Source organism: Maniola jurtina, chromosome 21, assembly GCF_905333055.1.
Source record: "Maniola jurtina chromosome 21, ilManJurt1.1, whole genome shotgun sequence".
NCBI lineage: Eukaryota > Metazoa > Arthropoda > Insecta > Lepidoptera > Nymphalidae > Maniola > Maniola jurtina.
Genome location: NC_060049.1, coordinates 5,074,516 through 5,091,673, shown reverse-complemented (window position 1 = coordinate 5,091,673; position 17,158 = coordinate 5,074,516). Strand labels below are relative to the sequence as shown.

At 35.9% G+C, this 17,158-nt stretch overlaps 1 protein-coding gene across 5 annotated transcripts in view; it reads right to left on the bottom strand.

The window, feature by feature from the left end:
• Positions 1–3,313: 3,313 nt before the first annotated feature.
• The window catches only part of LOC123876140 (paired box protein Pax-6), a 94,628-nt gene continuing 80,783 nt past the window's right edge, over positions 3,314–17,158 (bottom strand). For all 5 annotated transcript variants that reach the window (XM_045922292.1, XM_045922294.1, XM_045922293.1 and 2 more), the window contains one exon: positions 3,314–3,550. In XM_045922292.1, coding sequence (XP_045778248.1) covers positions 3,462–3,550 — 89 coding nt within the window. In that variant the 3' untranslated portion in view covers positions 3,314–3,461. The remainder of the gene's footprint in view (positions 3,551–17,158) is intronic.

The window sequence follows — 17,158 nt, the reverse complement described above, 5'->3', positions numbered from 1 at the left end:
GGTTGCGACGTCGTGGGTGCGGGCGAGCACGAGTGATGTGCGGGTGTGCGGCGCGTCCCGCCGCCTCTTGCCACGATTGCCATCTTGGCCTGTCGCAAACTATAGTTATACTTACCTTATAACTAAGATAATAAAAGTTTGCCATATATAAGCAACAACGCAACTGCAACTGATCCAAGGATATAATACGTTTATTTTATAAAAAGAATATTTAAATTATTATATCTAATACTTAAGTCTTTTGCTAAGTATAACCATAACTATTTTTAGTGCTTACGGAAAAAAGCCTTTAAAAAGATTTTTAAAAGCTTTTTATTAGGTTCACTTGTTTTTAATTGGATTTCAATAGACACTAATACAAACAACGTGGAATTCACAAAAAAAAGTGTTTGCGAAAATCAAAGTCCATTCTCTAAACCACATGTCTGAAACATGACGAGATTAGAGCATTCAAATCAAACGCAGTTGCGCCATCCCGTATAATCAATGAGATGAGAGGGGACAAACATACAGACAGATAAACCAATTATGAGCGTTGATAATCACCAATTGTTGTTTACTTTGAAGGGACTTGTAAGTCTATTTAGGACTTTGAAAGAATTCTATTTACACTATTTAAAGTTAACCCAAGCTGGGGCTCTCAACATTTGTAACATTTGTGTTGGTACTTACTTGTTAATTTAAAAAAAAAACCCTCCCTTTTAAAATGTTGACCAAATCCATACTAATATTATAAATGCGAAAGTGTGTCTGTCTGTCTGTCTGTCTGTTTGTCTGCTACCTTTTCACGGCCCAACAGTGTAACCGATTCTGACGAAATTCGGTACAGGGTTAGCTGATATCCCGGGGACGGACATAGGCTACTTTTTATCCCGGAAAATCAAACAGTTCCCACGGGATCTATAGAAATCTAAATCCACGCGGACGAAGTCGCGGGCATCCTCTAGTTATTTATAAGTTGGTAGGAAGTAGGACCGTTTCACTAAGACTGCTTCAGTCATCATCATCTAGTCGACGTCCACTGCTGGACATAGATCCCTTGTAGGGACTTCCACGGTCTTGAGCCGCCTGAATCCAGCGGCTCCCTGCGATTCGTTTGATGTCTGTTTACCTAATCGGCGGTCTTCTAGCACCTTGGGGGGGTAACGTCTATCGGGTTTTTCGAACGTGCCTTGCACACTGCCACTTTAACTTCGCAACCCGTTGAGCTAGTTCGGATCTTCTCATCTCTGATTTGACCACGTAGAGAAACTCCAAACATAATAATCATAAATGCGTTTATAATATCTATTATGAATACAAAACACACTCTATACTTACGAAGTTACCCCAACAGTCCATACGCAACCAAGTCGATCAGTATAATGCCTACAACATTAATCCTATTGTTCGCCCCTGCAATATGGGGGGACAATGCATCGCCTTAGCTAAACCCCACGCATAAAGTGCCAACACGCAAAATTAATACGCACCGCCCAAATATAGTTAACGGGCATAATTTTCTTTTGAACGACAAGCGCGCACATGTTTTGTTCTTTTTAACCCCCGACCCAAAAAGAGGGCTGTTGTGTATCTGGGAGGGAGACTTGTGTATCTGTGTATCTGTCTGTGGCTCCTAAACTGATTTTAATTTTGTTTTTTTTTTTGTTTGAAAGGTGGCTTGAACGAGAGTGTTCTTAGCTATAATCCAAGAAAATCGGTTCAGCCGTTTGAAAGTTATCAGCTCTTTTCTAGTTACTGTAACCTTCACTTGTCGGGGGTGTTATAAATTTTTAATTTACACTTGTATTTTATTGGGCAGAAAAATAATTGCATTTTATGTATGTGGTGTAGAAGCTAATAAGACCTTGGAATAGGACTTACCTTTTTATACTGTTACTGTACTCTAATGTTATTTTTTTTAGTAAAAAAGTGCAACTTTCAGTGAGAAATTCTGTTTAAAAGCTCTGTCGAATATACCAACGCCATCTGTTGGAGGGACAATTTGGTATTTTGTAGGAATTCAGTTATAATAATTGACCAAACCTTATTATTAATAATAGTCATTATTATTAAGTAAGTCCTTACATTCTTCAATATTAAATTTTTTGCGAAAGGAGAAAAATCCATTGATATGTGAAATATAACCTACCTAAGCTTTTGTTTTGTGCCTACCTAAAGAACTTATTTCTTACAGGATTTATATTAAAACAAGCTAGTAATGGTTAATGCGATATTTATTAATAAATTTCACTGTAACCTCCTCAATCTATATGCACTTAAATCGAATAATAATTTATTTTACACTTATCTCCAAACTAAATACACTACACGCCTACCACCATTCCATATTGCATTTCAATGAAAATATATTATTATTAGCATTTTTACAATGTACCCAAATATCTGAAATTGTGCTGTAACACTAAAACAATCGTAGTCTATTTTGTATACAATCCAATATTCAAATTTCGAATATGTTCCCAAAACTTTCCAAACAGTTGAAAAATAAATACCTAACTAGATTTTAATCACAGCAACATCTTAATTTATCGCAATAAATAACATAAATTAATTCGTTTCGAGGTGTACTATTGTAATTTTTCGAACTAAACACATTGCAAAATAAGTCTATTAATTTATATTTATGATACAAATATACAAACATGCTTAGTTTGGAGTTGTACAGTATGACAATTTGCTGTCTCAATGCAGGGGTGGAAAACAAATTGCTGTAACGAAGCTTATTGCCACGTTTTTCTCTATGGCATTAATATTTTGCACCCCCATTGCATACATCAAAGAAATAAAAGGGTTGGGTTTGCAAAGGGCGTGGAACACTCAATTATTACAAACGTTGGCACAAACAATTTACATTTAATTTCATGTCGAGACGTAAACCACTGCGGAGGAGACCACTTCCTCTACTCAACAATAGATGGCGCTTATTTGTATATTTACAAATGCCCTAATTTAGTCGATCATACACAATGAAACATGCTGCATATTTATTATTAATGTACACTAGATTATTAGCAAGCAAATTATTGTAATGAACGTATGTATATTGTGTTTATTGTAACTGTAGCAGTGCAACATAGCTCAAAGTGTACGACCATGAACTTACTACTACGTTTGAACATCATCAGTTGCTTAGCCGTAACAAGTTTTTAAATACAAAATCGATACATAAATAAATACGTTGCACCATTGAAACACTGAAAAATAAACACTGGGTATTTGTATTGCGTAAATAAAACACTAATTTATTACAGTTCGATTGTTTATGACACAGAGTTGTTTTCTTGCATATCTCCCGCCAAAACAGCGCTGTCATGGCCGGCTGTCATGTTCAGAGCGTTCATAGACAAGTGGGAGTCGGCGTAATTGTGCGCTATTTCGCCGCTAGATGGCGACTCCGGTACATTGGTCGGGTTCTCAGGCATCGAGAGAAGTCGATGCGGGAACCCGAATAGCTGAGATCACTGAAGCCGTCCCCAGTAATTCGACGCGAGGTCCGGCCCCTGCGAAGGTATTTGCACGGGGACGCTCACACCCGCCGATATCACACCTACGGACAAGGGGAGGCATCATTATTAAACTGTAATTTAAATTCTTTGATCACACTTCGGAAAATTTCTTTCGTTGCATTAATGAAAGAATAGGAGTACCTATTGAAAGAGGCAAGTAGTAGTATTTCGTCGTTTAAAAACAGCGTTGGTATTTTAAAAAGCTTGCTAGATTGTAAAATGCGCACGTATTAAGTCGAACAGCTATTTTCCGAGGGCAATCTTTTGCAAAGTGCCTTGATTGGTCCCAGAATGAAATCAAGGTATTTTTGTAAAATGTGAAGCCAGAAGCTAACGAAGGAGGTCCTGCCTGAAGAAGCAGGCTTGGCTTACAAGCCAAGTGTAGCGAAAAGAGGAGGATACAAGCGAAGCGATACCGCCGATATCAGTAGCGAAACGAAGGTCGAGTAGGTGAAGCTGAATGAAGGGACGATGAAGTTAGTCTTCTGGCGTACCTATATTAGATAAGTGAAGTACATAAAGACGAGGTATTTTATAAGTAATTAGCTGTACCCGGCATGCGTTGCAATGCCGTAAACAAACATGTTTTTTTTATTCATATATATTATACCTACAGTTTTTTTGATGCAGGAACCATCTCGGGCGCCCTCAGAATACCCTACCAAAGTTTCATAACAATCTGATCAGCGGTTTAGCCGCCTATAGAACACAAACATACAAACATTGGTTTTTATTAATAAGATATACTTAGGTATACCTTCGACATTTTGCAATCTAGCGAGCGTTTATAATCCAATGCCGTTTATAAACGGTGGAATTCAACAATTTGCTTACGACATAATTATATTAGTATTTCAGTAAGTAAATATTATGTAAGTAGATATGTGTTTCTCAATAAGAGATAATGATAGGTACCTAAGTTTTGATTGTGCACCTTCCGTTATTATAGATCAGATAATGTTTAATGATAATGATAATCGGAGAGATTAAGATTTTCAAAATATAAGTATATACCTATGTACATAAATCATCCAGTTACAGCTTTATTATAAGTAATTATAGATATTATGAAGTAGGTCTAACTAATTGCATTGAAGTGTTAAGAAGGTTCCTACCCATTTGAAATAAGTATAGGTAGCTAAATACATAATAAACCAAGGCGTGAACTTTAGGGCAATCCATTTAACTAAGCAGGAATCAATTAGGTTAATGAAATTACTCATAATTTTAGTAAATTAAATTAGCAGTCACCTTAAGAGGGCTCTCTCCGTCACTCGTTTCATACCATTTCATACAATCGTAGTTCCAATTTCATTTGAATATTAAGCAACCAAAGTCCATGAAATTTTGCAGACATATTCTAGAAACTAATATCTATGTCTGTGGTTTTCCAGATTTCTGTTAAAATATTCGGTTTCAAAGTTACGCGGTCTTAAAATTTTCATACAAATCTTTGAGCCCCTGTAATTTTAAAACTACATATTTTTTGAAAAATCTAAAACACCACAGACACAGATATTAGTTTCTAGAATATGTCTGCAAAATTTCATGGACTTTGGTTGCTTAATATTCAAATGAAATTGGAACTACTATTGTATGAAATGGTATGAAACGAGTGACGGAGAGAGCCCTGTTAAACTAGCTTCATAAACTGTCTTGTGCCTCAATAAGTCAAACGGTAGGTAAGCAAATTCCATAGCATACTGAAATCCCTCAACATTCTACACAGAATATACCTACATAATATATCATACGGTATATAGATAGTAGATCTATACCTAGCATCTCTAGTATCTCGCTAATCACTATACCTACCTACTAAGATACGAGTATCTACAGATTATGGCCCCTTCACATAATAAATTTTTCAGGATCATGATTTAATATGATTTTTTAAGAAAAAAAAAAATAAGAATCCGTCAAAACGAATCATCATTATAAATTATATATTGTAGTAATGTAGGAAGGTCTGTTGTCTTTTATGGAGTTTTCTGGCCATTTTCTTATCGTTATTTATGACAATGAAAAGCATAAAAATGAAATTTCATTGAAAAAGGTATAAAAATTAATAACATAATAGATACGGTTTACATCATGGTAAACCCGATTTTAACGAATCGTATTTATAGTACGATTCATGGTTTCAACACGATTCGGTTCATAAATGTGAACTATCCGTCGTTAACGAATCGTTATTAATAACGAATCCTCAGTGACGGATGAACTTACTGAGAAGTGAGAACGAACCGATAATGTTTGTTCATTCACATATGGATAGCTTCATGACTGTTTTGAAGCGTAGCTAGGTAGATACTCATACATCCATATGTGATTGTGTGTAATAAACTGAATGCAATCGCAATCCTATTAGACATATGGCCGAGTCTGATACATGATGTTAATAGGTTTGCTATTAGATTATGGAATATGATGAAATTTGATCGAGACGTATGCTGTCTATACTATTAAGGTAATCTGCAACTAGGTGACTAATCAAATTAGTTTTAGCTTCCACAATCCACATCCTAGAAAGGTAATAAATACTCCTACAAAACCAATGCTACGTAGGTACCCAACGAATTTCATGCAAACAAGTGTAAATTAAAAATTTATAACACCCACGACAAGTGAAGGTTACAAACTAGAAAAGAGGTGATAACTTTCAAACGGCTGAACCGATTCTCTTGGATTATGGCTAAGAACACTCGATCAAGCCTTCAAACAAAAAAACTAAATTAAAATCGGTTCATTAGTTTAGGAGCTACGATGCCACAGACAGATACAGACGTCAATCTTATAACACCCTCCTTTTTGGATCGGGGGTTAAAAATACCACGAAACCAGTTACGTACGAATACATTTTATTATTTGTATGATAGATACCAATTAACTTGTGCTACGTAACCAGTATCCAACAAATAATTAGTAGAAAAGGCATTCCAAACCAGTGGTAGATGCTTTTGACGATTCAAAAGTACTTGTAAAAGTCTAATTGAATAAAAATATTTTGAATTTGAATATTTTATTTCTGACTGCGTACGTAACCCGTCAAAACTATTTTCACAACATGAAGATATAAATTTAATCATTTATAATTACTGTAACATTTCTAATAAAAACTTATATGAAATAAGTAACAGACTTGTTACTAAACTTTAACTTTCATAATCTATATCTATATCTATACATATAATAAAATTGTAGAAAAGTGGTGTCTGTACAATGGAAATATATAAAAAAAAAGTAGCAGGGGTTGTTATTATATCGATGCCGAACCCGAAATTGTAATTAATTTTTTTTTGTCTGTTTGTCTGTGTGTTTGTGCACGCTAATATCAGAAACGGCTTATTCGATTTAGATACGGTTTTTATTAATATATTGTAGTAAGCTTCACTTAACATTTAGTGTTTATTTCATGTCAATCGGTTCATAAATAAAAAAGTTATGTCAATTTAAAGAATCACGGCGAACATTTCTAACGTACAGAGTACGTACTACACGCCTCGCGCCTGAGCGTCCGTGGCTATATAAAGCGCGCTGAGAGCTATTCCACGCGAACGAAGTCGCGGGCACAGCTAGTTCATACTATGTATGACTGACTGACTATTAACGCACAGCCCAAAATACTGAACGGGTCGGGCTGAGCAAGCAGATAGCTATTATGACTTAGACATCCGCTGAGAAAGGATTTTTGAAAATTCAACCCTTAAGGAGGTAAATTAGGGGTTTAAGGGGCATGAGACAGGCCTGCCCGCAAAATTCAAATTTAATTTGGTTTTTCGCATTTTTTAAACTAATACGACAACGTAGGCTTATGGCATTTTCAATTGCGACAATGGCAGTATCATCCTCACAGGTTTATATAAAAATCTTTACTTGAAAGGGTTCAGGTTAAAAAATTAGCTGTATCGAGTAATTCTGACACATTAGTCGATACTAGAGCTAATTTCTTAAACTGGACCCTTTCAAGTAAAGATTTTTATATAAACCTGTGAGGATGCTACTGCCATTGTCGCAATCGAAAATGCCATATGCCTACGTTGTCGTATTAGTTTAAAAAATGCGAAAAACCAAATTAAATTTGAATTTCGCGGGCAGGCCCGTCGCTTCCACCTTAGTAATTGTTGACGCGGGCATAATCTACTTTTAGCTATACCTTAGGTAGTTAGTGTTGCATTTGTCAATTAACTTAATGCATATCTTGATGACAAATACTGGTGGCATACCTAAAGCTCACTCAATTAGGTATTGTGATATAAACTGAATGCAATCTGAATTCCATTAACGCATATGGCTGATACATGGATGTTAATATTGTGTTGCGTTGGTAGGTAACTACCCACCTAATAGATTTTGGCATGTGATGGTATTTGATTGAGGCTTATGATTTGGTAACCTTGTGTAAGCTGTTCATTATACCGCCGATTGAGAATTTATATAACACTAGCTGACGCCCGCGACTTCGTCCGCGTGGATTTAGGTTTTTCGAAATCCCGTGGAAACTCTTTGGTTTTCCGGAATAAAAAGTAGCCTATGTGCTAATCCAGGGTATAATCTATCTCCATTCTAAATTTCAGCCCAATCCGTCCAGTAGTGCGTGAAGGAGTAACAAACATACACACACACACACACACACACACACACACACACACACACACACACATACAAACTTTAGCCTTTATAATATTAAGTGTGATACATTCATACATATACAATATACATAGAGTATTAAAATCATAACCCTTCCTTTTGGCTTTGCTTAGTCGAGTAGTAAAAAGAGAATCCCATAGAGTAAGTAACTAAGTAGATACCTACCCAAACGTTTAGGTATATAATGTATACCTACTTTCAGCAGCATTTACTATGAACATGGGTACTATCACCTTATTTATAACCGTCTGGGTTCACTACATAATTCTATATTTTGCCCGTTCTACCCCTACCGCGTGCGAGCTCGCGATAACATTTTCCGTTCCGTCGTGAAGGGGTACCGTTTACATTCATTACACGATATTATCGCCTTTAAACAGCCCCGCCGAGACTCGTTTAGTCAATGGTCTGTGTCTATGGCCGCCCTCTTGTTTATGATGTAGCTGTATACGTTGAAATATAAAATAATAGATATTCATGTATTTTTGTTTACCTACCTATTTTCTCAGTAAAATGTTGCAGATATACCTACCTACTAAATCTGTGAATGTAAAAGGCTTTAACAAAATAGTATTTTTAATTTTTCTATTAGGGCCATAGTAGACACGATGCTAAATAGCATCAGTGATCGACGGTTTTGCGTCTGCATCGCGTTTTAAGGGCTTTTTACATTCGTTCGGTGTACCTATTGAAATCACACTAATATTATAAAGGCGAAAGTTTGTATGTGTGTGTGTGTGTGTGTGTGTGTGTGTGTGTGTGTGTGTGTGTGTGTGTGTGTGTGTTTGTTACTCCTTCACGCAAAAACTACTGGACGGATTTGGCTGAGGAATGAAGATAGATAATATCCTGGATTAGCACATAGGCTACTTTTTATCCCGGAAAATGAAAGAGTTCCCACGGGATTTCGAAGAACCTAAATCCACGCGGGCGAAGTCGCGGGCATCGGCTAGTCCATAATAATATTATAATTTTTTTTTAAATCTAAATGGACGAAGTCGCGAATATCATCTACTTGGTTCGGAGGTAGCTTGCATCCCGCATACCTACGGATATAGGCTATTCCTGTCTCCGAAAATCAAAAAGTTCCCACGGCATTTCGGCAAAAACCGAAATCTACGCGGATAAAGTCACAGGCATGATCTAGTTATAAATAAAATCGACTTGATCTCTGCGACTTGATACCTATCGTATGCCTATAGAATAGGGTGTTTAGTCGCGACATCGAGCTTCCAAAAAAATTGGTTGTCTGTAAAGTCGGTTTACTGACGATAGTTGAACGTGACAACAAAGGCCGATTGTGCTTCTTTGTCGCTCGTTCCGCGCTCTCGCTTGCACTTCAAGCCTTACATGGAACGCCTCAGAGCGAGGTAACGCCGCATGAGTCATGTTTTTTCGTGCGTGCAGCCGGCTCTATCGAATTATAAGACGTTGTCACGTCAAAAGTTGCTTTTAAACACCGATTACTGATGACAAAAGCATCGTGCCTGCTATGACCCTTTAAGGTAATTGCTATTTGACAAATCGCAAAAATGCTGTACTTTGAAGTAAATTGTTTATTTTTCTAAAGCATTAACAGCTATTAAATACATGCAATTAAAAACTTCAGTTTGTGAAGATTATAAGGACCTCTTTTTATTTAGTATACATTATCCCAATAAATAAAAAAACCAAGTTGAAAACATTGCTGTTCGCAACTTGTTCTGTAAAAGTTTTCTTTAACATCTTGATACTTTGAAGCCAACCTCCAGAAAATGATATGTTTAGGTTTAGCAATCAATTTTAACTGTTAGTTTTATACTAAATGTTTTTCGTTTCTTAAATAATCTAAAACTAACCAAAAAACTTCCTGTGCTATTTATTTTCTTGCAGGCGCTCTATGGAATTCAGTGTCCACTGGACTGTCATGGCGGAAGGACTGTGCGCGTCATTTCGTCGCAAAATATTATTTAAAATGAATTTAAGCTTATTATTTTTGAATGAAAGTTGTGTTTATAATCGTTGAAAAATAAAATAGGGATTTTTTCATTTCTAAATGAAGCCTGCTTATATACTAAATTTTATTCTAAAGTTACGGTTTTACCAGGTAAATACTCGGAGGTTGTCATAGATTATGATGACAGATAGTAAGTGTTCTAAATAGGTATTATACCTATGTTAGGAAATAGCGCGCCTCGTTCCGGGTGCCGTGTTCCGAAATGGATTTCGTAGTAGTGCAAGTTTGGTGCAAGCCCCACATGACGGAGGGGTATGCGTCAGGCATTTCCTGTGTACAAAAAAAAGACCTATATTTCGGATCCATATTTCATCACTGACAATATGCACTATTCAAAGACTGTTCTTCAAGCATTGAGGAATTTTGGACAGAGACATCTCGAAGGTTCCCGAAGGCTGCCTGAGTTAGATTTGTCGGCTAGCTAGCTTTTTTCGAAATTGGACTTACTTAGCTGGATTGTGTGTTAGAGCTTTCTTATGAGATATTATATGTACATAATGTAACCATGGGTCTCATAAGAAAGCTCAGATTCATGCTGCGGGCAATGGGGAGAGCCTAAAGGTTGGAACGCCATTTCGGCGGCCGTGTTTCCTGCCATATATACCTTAGATACCTGCAAGCCAAGAGTGAATAGGCATCTTCTAGGTAAGCGTGCTCCAACTTGGACCTCATCATTGCTTTCTTTAAAGCATGATTGTCGTCAAGCGCAAGCGCAAAGATTCAGGCGGCGCAAACCCGTAGCATGTGGAAGACCCTATTAAAGACCTATGTTCACTGTGGACGTCTGTCGGTTGATGTTGATGATTATGTCTTTAGTGCAAGTAGTTCAGTAGTTTCAGAGTTTATCGATAACAAACAAACAAACCTTTCCTCTTCATAATATATGTAGTTAGTAGCGCAAACTTGGAAAAAAATCTCGTGGACACTCTTTGATTTTCCGAGATAAATGTCATTTTACCTGACAGCCCTAATCAATTTTATCACTGATATTAATAACTAATTCATAACCGTTAAACCTAAGTGTCAAAATCTCGTTTTTCTAGTCGAGTTCCGTAAGCTCTTTGAACCCACTGCATTATTATCCCAAGAAAACCTACCATTAGATGTAGGAATAATGGAAAGAGGTCACAACCCTCAGCAATAAAGAATACGATGCGGAGAGAGATGTCACTCTCAAGGTCTTTAAATGTATCCATGCAAAAAACCACGTCGACTGGTTGCTCCGTTGCAGCGTGATTGAATATTAAACCAACAAACACACTTTCGCATTTGAAATATGGCCAGTGATTATAAGAAACAGTTTAAATCTCTCTCTGCTCTCTGAGAGACGTTAGGCAAAGTGAACACGAATTATGACACTTCTGTGTTCTTATACAAGCTTAGGTCTCTCAATTTTGTCAATTAATGTCAAATTTCTTTCTCAGATCAAAACCTAGTAAGTGGTTTAAATTCAAAAGAAGTTTAGGCCGTAGTTCTTTCTGGTCCAATGCGGAATGGCATACTTCACACACCTTTGAGAACATGGAAAACTTGCAGGTATGCAGGTTTCCTCACGATGTTTTCCTTCGCCGTTAAAGCAAGTGATATTAAATTGCTTAAAACGCACATAACTGAAAAGTTAGTAGTGCGTGATTCCGGGATCGAACCCCCGACCTTCGATTAGGAGGCGGACGTTCTAACCACTAGGCTATGACAGTTTTTAAATTAAAGGGGTTTAAATATTTTAGTGTGAAGACTGGCCAACACATTTATTCATTACATGTGCATCATTTTCTTTTTTAGGGTTCTGTACCTCAAAATGAAAAACGGAGCTCTTAAAGGACCACTTTGCTGTCTGCCCATTTGTCCGTCCGTCCGTCAAGAAAACCTATACAGTACTTCCCGTTGATCTAGAATCACGAAATTTGTTCTCGGATTTATTCCTTTACTTGGGCTATGAGAGTTGAGACCTATCTACCTGCCCATAATTCTAGGTTAACGGGAAATACCCTATCGGTTTTCTTGACAGACACGACAGACGGACAGACGGACAGAAAGACAGACAACAAAGTGATCCTATAAGGCTCCCGTGTTTCCTTTTGAGATATGGAACCCTAAAAACATTATGTAAGTATGCAAAGTATTTCCCTTGCAAACCATATTTAACAGTTGACATGTAGAGGTCATTGACTTTTCCTATCTTACTTTTAAGTTTTAATGCATTATTAAGTATTTACTGTTTTGACATGGTATTTAGATAATGGGTGATATTTATTTTATTTAATCTAATTCCTTTTAAAAACTTAGTAAGGCGCATTAATCTATAAAAACCTAGCCAGTTCAAAGACTTACTATGTTTTAAAATGGTCAAAGCGACTTACTAGCTTTTAATTTTACTTTAATGTGGGTGTCCTTACAATACAACGGGACATACTATGAAAGTTAGGCTTATGACATAAAACGATTTTCGGAAAAATGACATTTACTTTGTTTTGATATGGGGCGGTCGATATAATTAGGTACTAGGGTAAAGGCTCGAGTAAATGAACAGATTGGACGTTTTTACATGTATTAAGAGCTGGAATAAAAAACCGGCTGATATACCTTTTTTAAATATTTTCTTACAAATTCTTACACTTTTTTCAATTTCAATTTCAAAACCGTGTTCCGTTCAAACCGTTCAAAAGTGCGTGTGCGTGCGTCCATGTGTGTGTGTGAGTGTGTTGTATGTTTGTACGAGTGTTTGTGAGTGTGGTATTGCGTTGTATAACCACATGAGTAGCGAACAGAGTCAAAGCTTCATACAAGCGCGCTACGATAGGTACACTACTACAAGCTTGAGGCGCGTGTGTGCGTGAGCACAGGCGCTACGTCGCGTACGGAGAGAAATCGGTTTATACCGGCTCGGCCTGTGCTCAAGTTCAGGGGCTGCAGTACACGTCGCGCGTCGTGTTTTCATTTAATTTAATGTTAATGATAATAATTTAAATAGTGTTTAAAATCTATTTTCTTGAACTGTCATAGATTTTGTTCAAAATCAATATCTGAGGATCCCTAGGATCACAAAACAGGAAATTGTTACCAAAATTTAAAAAAATCGACGCCATTTTGAAATTCTTTGTTAATTGACCGATTTCGTTCAAAATCGATATTTAGAGCTCCCTGGGATCACAAAATAAGAAACTGTTACCAAAATTTAAAAAAGTCGACGCCATTTTGAAATTCTTTGTTAATTGACCGATTTCGTTCAAAATCGATATTTAGAGCTCCCTGGGATCACGAAATAAGAAACTGTTACCAAAATTTAAAAAGTCGACGCCATTTTGAAATTCTTTGTTAATTGACCGATTTCGTTCAAAATCGATATTTAGAGCTCCCTGGGGATCACAAAATAAGAAACTGTTACCAAAATTTAAAAAAGTCGACGCCATTTTGAAATTCTTTGTTAATTGACCGATTTCGTTCAAAATCGATATTTAGAGCTCCCTGGGATCACAAAATAAGAAACTGTTACCAAAATTTAAAAAAGTCGACGCCATTTTGAAATTCTTTGTTAATTGACCGATTTCGTTCAAAATCGATATTTAGAGCTCCCTGGGATCACAAAATAAGAAACTGTTACCAAAATTTAAAAAAGTCGACGCCATTTTGAAATTCTTCGTTAATTGACCGATTTCGTTCAAAATCGATATTTAGAGCTCCCTGGGATCACAAAATAAGAAACTGTTACCAAAATTTAAAAAGTCGACGCCATTTTGAAATTCTTTGTTAATTGACCGATTTCGTTCAAAATCGATATTTAGAGCTCCCTGGGATCACAAAATAAGAAACTGTTACCAAAATTTAAAAAAGTCGACGCCATTTTGAAATTCTTCGTTAATTGACCGATTTCGTTCAAAATCGATATTTAGAGCTCCCTGGGATCACGAAATAAGAAACTGTTACCAAAATTTAAAAAAGTCGACGCCATTTTGAAATTCTTTGTTAATTGACCGATTTCGTTCAAAATCGATATTTAGAGCTCCCTGGGATCACGAAATAAGAAACTGTTACCAAAATTTAAAAAAGTCGACGCCATTTTGAAATTCTTTGTTAATTGACCGATTTCGTTCAAAATCGATATTTAGAGCTCCCTGCAATCACAAAATAAGAAACTGTTACCAAAATTTAAAAAAGTCGACGCTATTTTGAAATTCTTTGTTAATTGACCGATTTCGTTCAAAATCGATATTTAGAGCTCCCTGGGATCACAAAATAAGAAACTGTTACCAAAATTTAAAAAGTCGACGCCATTTTGAAATTCTTTGTTAATTGACCGATTTCGTTCAAAATCGATATTTAGAGCTCCCTGGGATCACAAAATAAGAAACTGTTACCAAAATTTAAAAAAGTTGGCACCATTTATAATTCTTTCTAAATTGACTGATTTCGTTCAAAATCGATATTTAGATCTATTGATCGATATTTAAAGATCGATATTTAAACTAGGCAATAACAACAAAAACAAACTTTACCATCTTGTTGAACAAATAACTATTGTTAATTAAATTGTATCCTCCAGTGCCAACCCTACCAAAATAGTTATAAAATTTGCTCGCTTCTTAGAAGCTTTGCCTCTGTTTGCTACTCTGTGGTATAACACCATGTTAGTAAATCTTAGTATATTTTTAACCGACTTTAAAAAAAGGAAGAGGTTCTGAATTCGTCGGTATCTTTTTTTTTATGTATGTTCCCCGATTACTCAAAGACGCCTGGACTGATTTGGATTTTTTTTTTGTTTGATAGGGTATACTTTGCAAGTGGTCCCATATAAATTTGGTAAAGATCTGATGAATATCTTTGAAGATGGAGAACAGAACTCCTCAATGGATAAGAGCAAATTCAATTTTTTTTTAATGTATGTTCACCGATTGCTCAAAGACGCCTGGACCGATTTGGAAATTATTTTTTTTTGAAAAGCTAGGTATACTTTGCAGGTGGTCCCATATAAATTTGATGAAGTTCTGATGAATATCTTCTGAGATGGAGAACAGAACTCCTCAATGGATAAGAGCAAATTGCTCGCGATCAGTGTAATTGCTTAGTAAACAGTAGGGTTTTAGCTGGGCATGGCATATTATTATAGTACAGTGGGGCCACTAAAAATTTTGAAATAAAAAATTTTCAAAAGAAAAATAAAACCGACTTCAAAAACCACAATAACTTAAATTATTTTTTACTTTTTAGTGTTTGTGATTTTGAAATCGGTTTTATTTTTCTTTTGAATTTTTTTTATATTTATTCTGGTATTCTTCTTTCTTGGATATGGATCCCTCTTGGGTATCCCCATTTCTCTCTGTCTTTTGGTTTTTAATCCCACTCGAATTCGTCGGTTTTCTAGAATAAAAAGTACATAGTCGTAATGTTGTAACACACAACAACACGACTATGTACTTTTTATTTTCAGTGTATAAACGGTTTGTATTTTTATCAGGAAAATCGGTTCTGCCACTGTGGCGTGAAGGAGTGACAAATATCCTAACTTTCAACAATTAAAATATTAATAGGATAGGATTAGAATTAGGATAGTGATATTTCAAGTCAGTTTTTGAAATAAACTTTTATAACTATTGGATTCTGCTTTGAATAATATTGGATTCTGAAATTACATACAGTGGCAAGCTAATTTTCTCTCGCGATTTGCACAATAGCATTAGACCAACGCGTCTTCGGTCTACCTACCTGTCCTTCTTTCATCTGTAAAAATCGATACAATATGACCATTTGCATTTCAGTTTTAGGGCATGTCTCAAGGTGTCTGTAGGCTTTGTCTTTTTTCTTATGTCTTCAATTCTCACTTTGAATATTTTTTGCTTAATTTATGCAACTTGCCATCGCCCTTTAGCAAGTTACTATTTCTTTTTATATTCTTTGTCTGGACCCATGTTTGGCTGGCATAGGTAAGGCATGGCAGGATGCATGTATCTATAACGGATCTTTTAAGATGTACTGGGTAAGCTCCTTTCATTCTTTCCTTTTGTGCCCAGTAAAACAAGCATACTCGGGCCACTTTGAGAACCCATTAGCAGCTAACAGCAAGGCCTGGACTCCAATTTTTATATGTGGAAGCTGTATTTCCTCGTTGCGTTTATGAGCAAATAAGAATAGTTAACTACTTTTACTAAAAAAAAATTTTATTATTTGGCGCGAACCATCTAAACACCATGATGATTATTATTTCTGCGTTGTGAATATTACCAGAAGAAACAGCAAAAAAATTGTTCCAAGCGGCTCTATTGTAACTTGCAGTCTGCAATTTGAACGATTCTGACTTCTGGTGATAAATCTGTACCTCAGCCCCAACCCAGTACCTCTAATCTACCATTTCAAGAACTTTCAGAAGGTAGTGACGATGTAGGGACTTTTTTACATCTCAACTTAGACCATTCAATCAAAATTATTTGGATCACTTAATGAGAGATCTTAGATTGTCTAAAAAGCATCAGAACATGTGGCTTCTCGGCTCAAAGGAACAAATCTGATAACATCAGACACTTGTGTTAAGGTATATTATTCTCACTACTCTTAACACATTCAGTAGCTGATGTTGCACTTCCAGCGACTTGGATGCAACAAGGGCGTTAAGTTTCATTTTCTCTGTAGTCATTTGGACTGTTTTCCAGAAAATTTAGGTGACTTTCAAACTAAGATAACTATACCAAAGGGGATAATATCATATGAAAGGGCTCTATTATACATTCTAAAACAGGTTTTATTTATTATTATTATGTAAAAGAGTTTTTGATTTATCGCGCAAAATGTAGAAAAAAATATACAATAAGTCAAAAACTGAAAATCTGACAATTTTTTTTAAATTCCAAGCCGAAAATATACTTAAGAATTTATTAATAGGAATCGAGAGTTTATGCACTAGATAGAGTTCGTTCATTCACTGAAATTTCCAGTTCATTTACTGGCAATTTATCCTTTTGTTAAATAAAATAATTTATAATAATTAATACCACGCATTTTATTTGATTTTTTG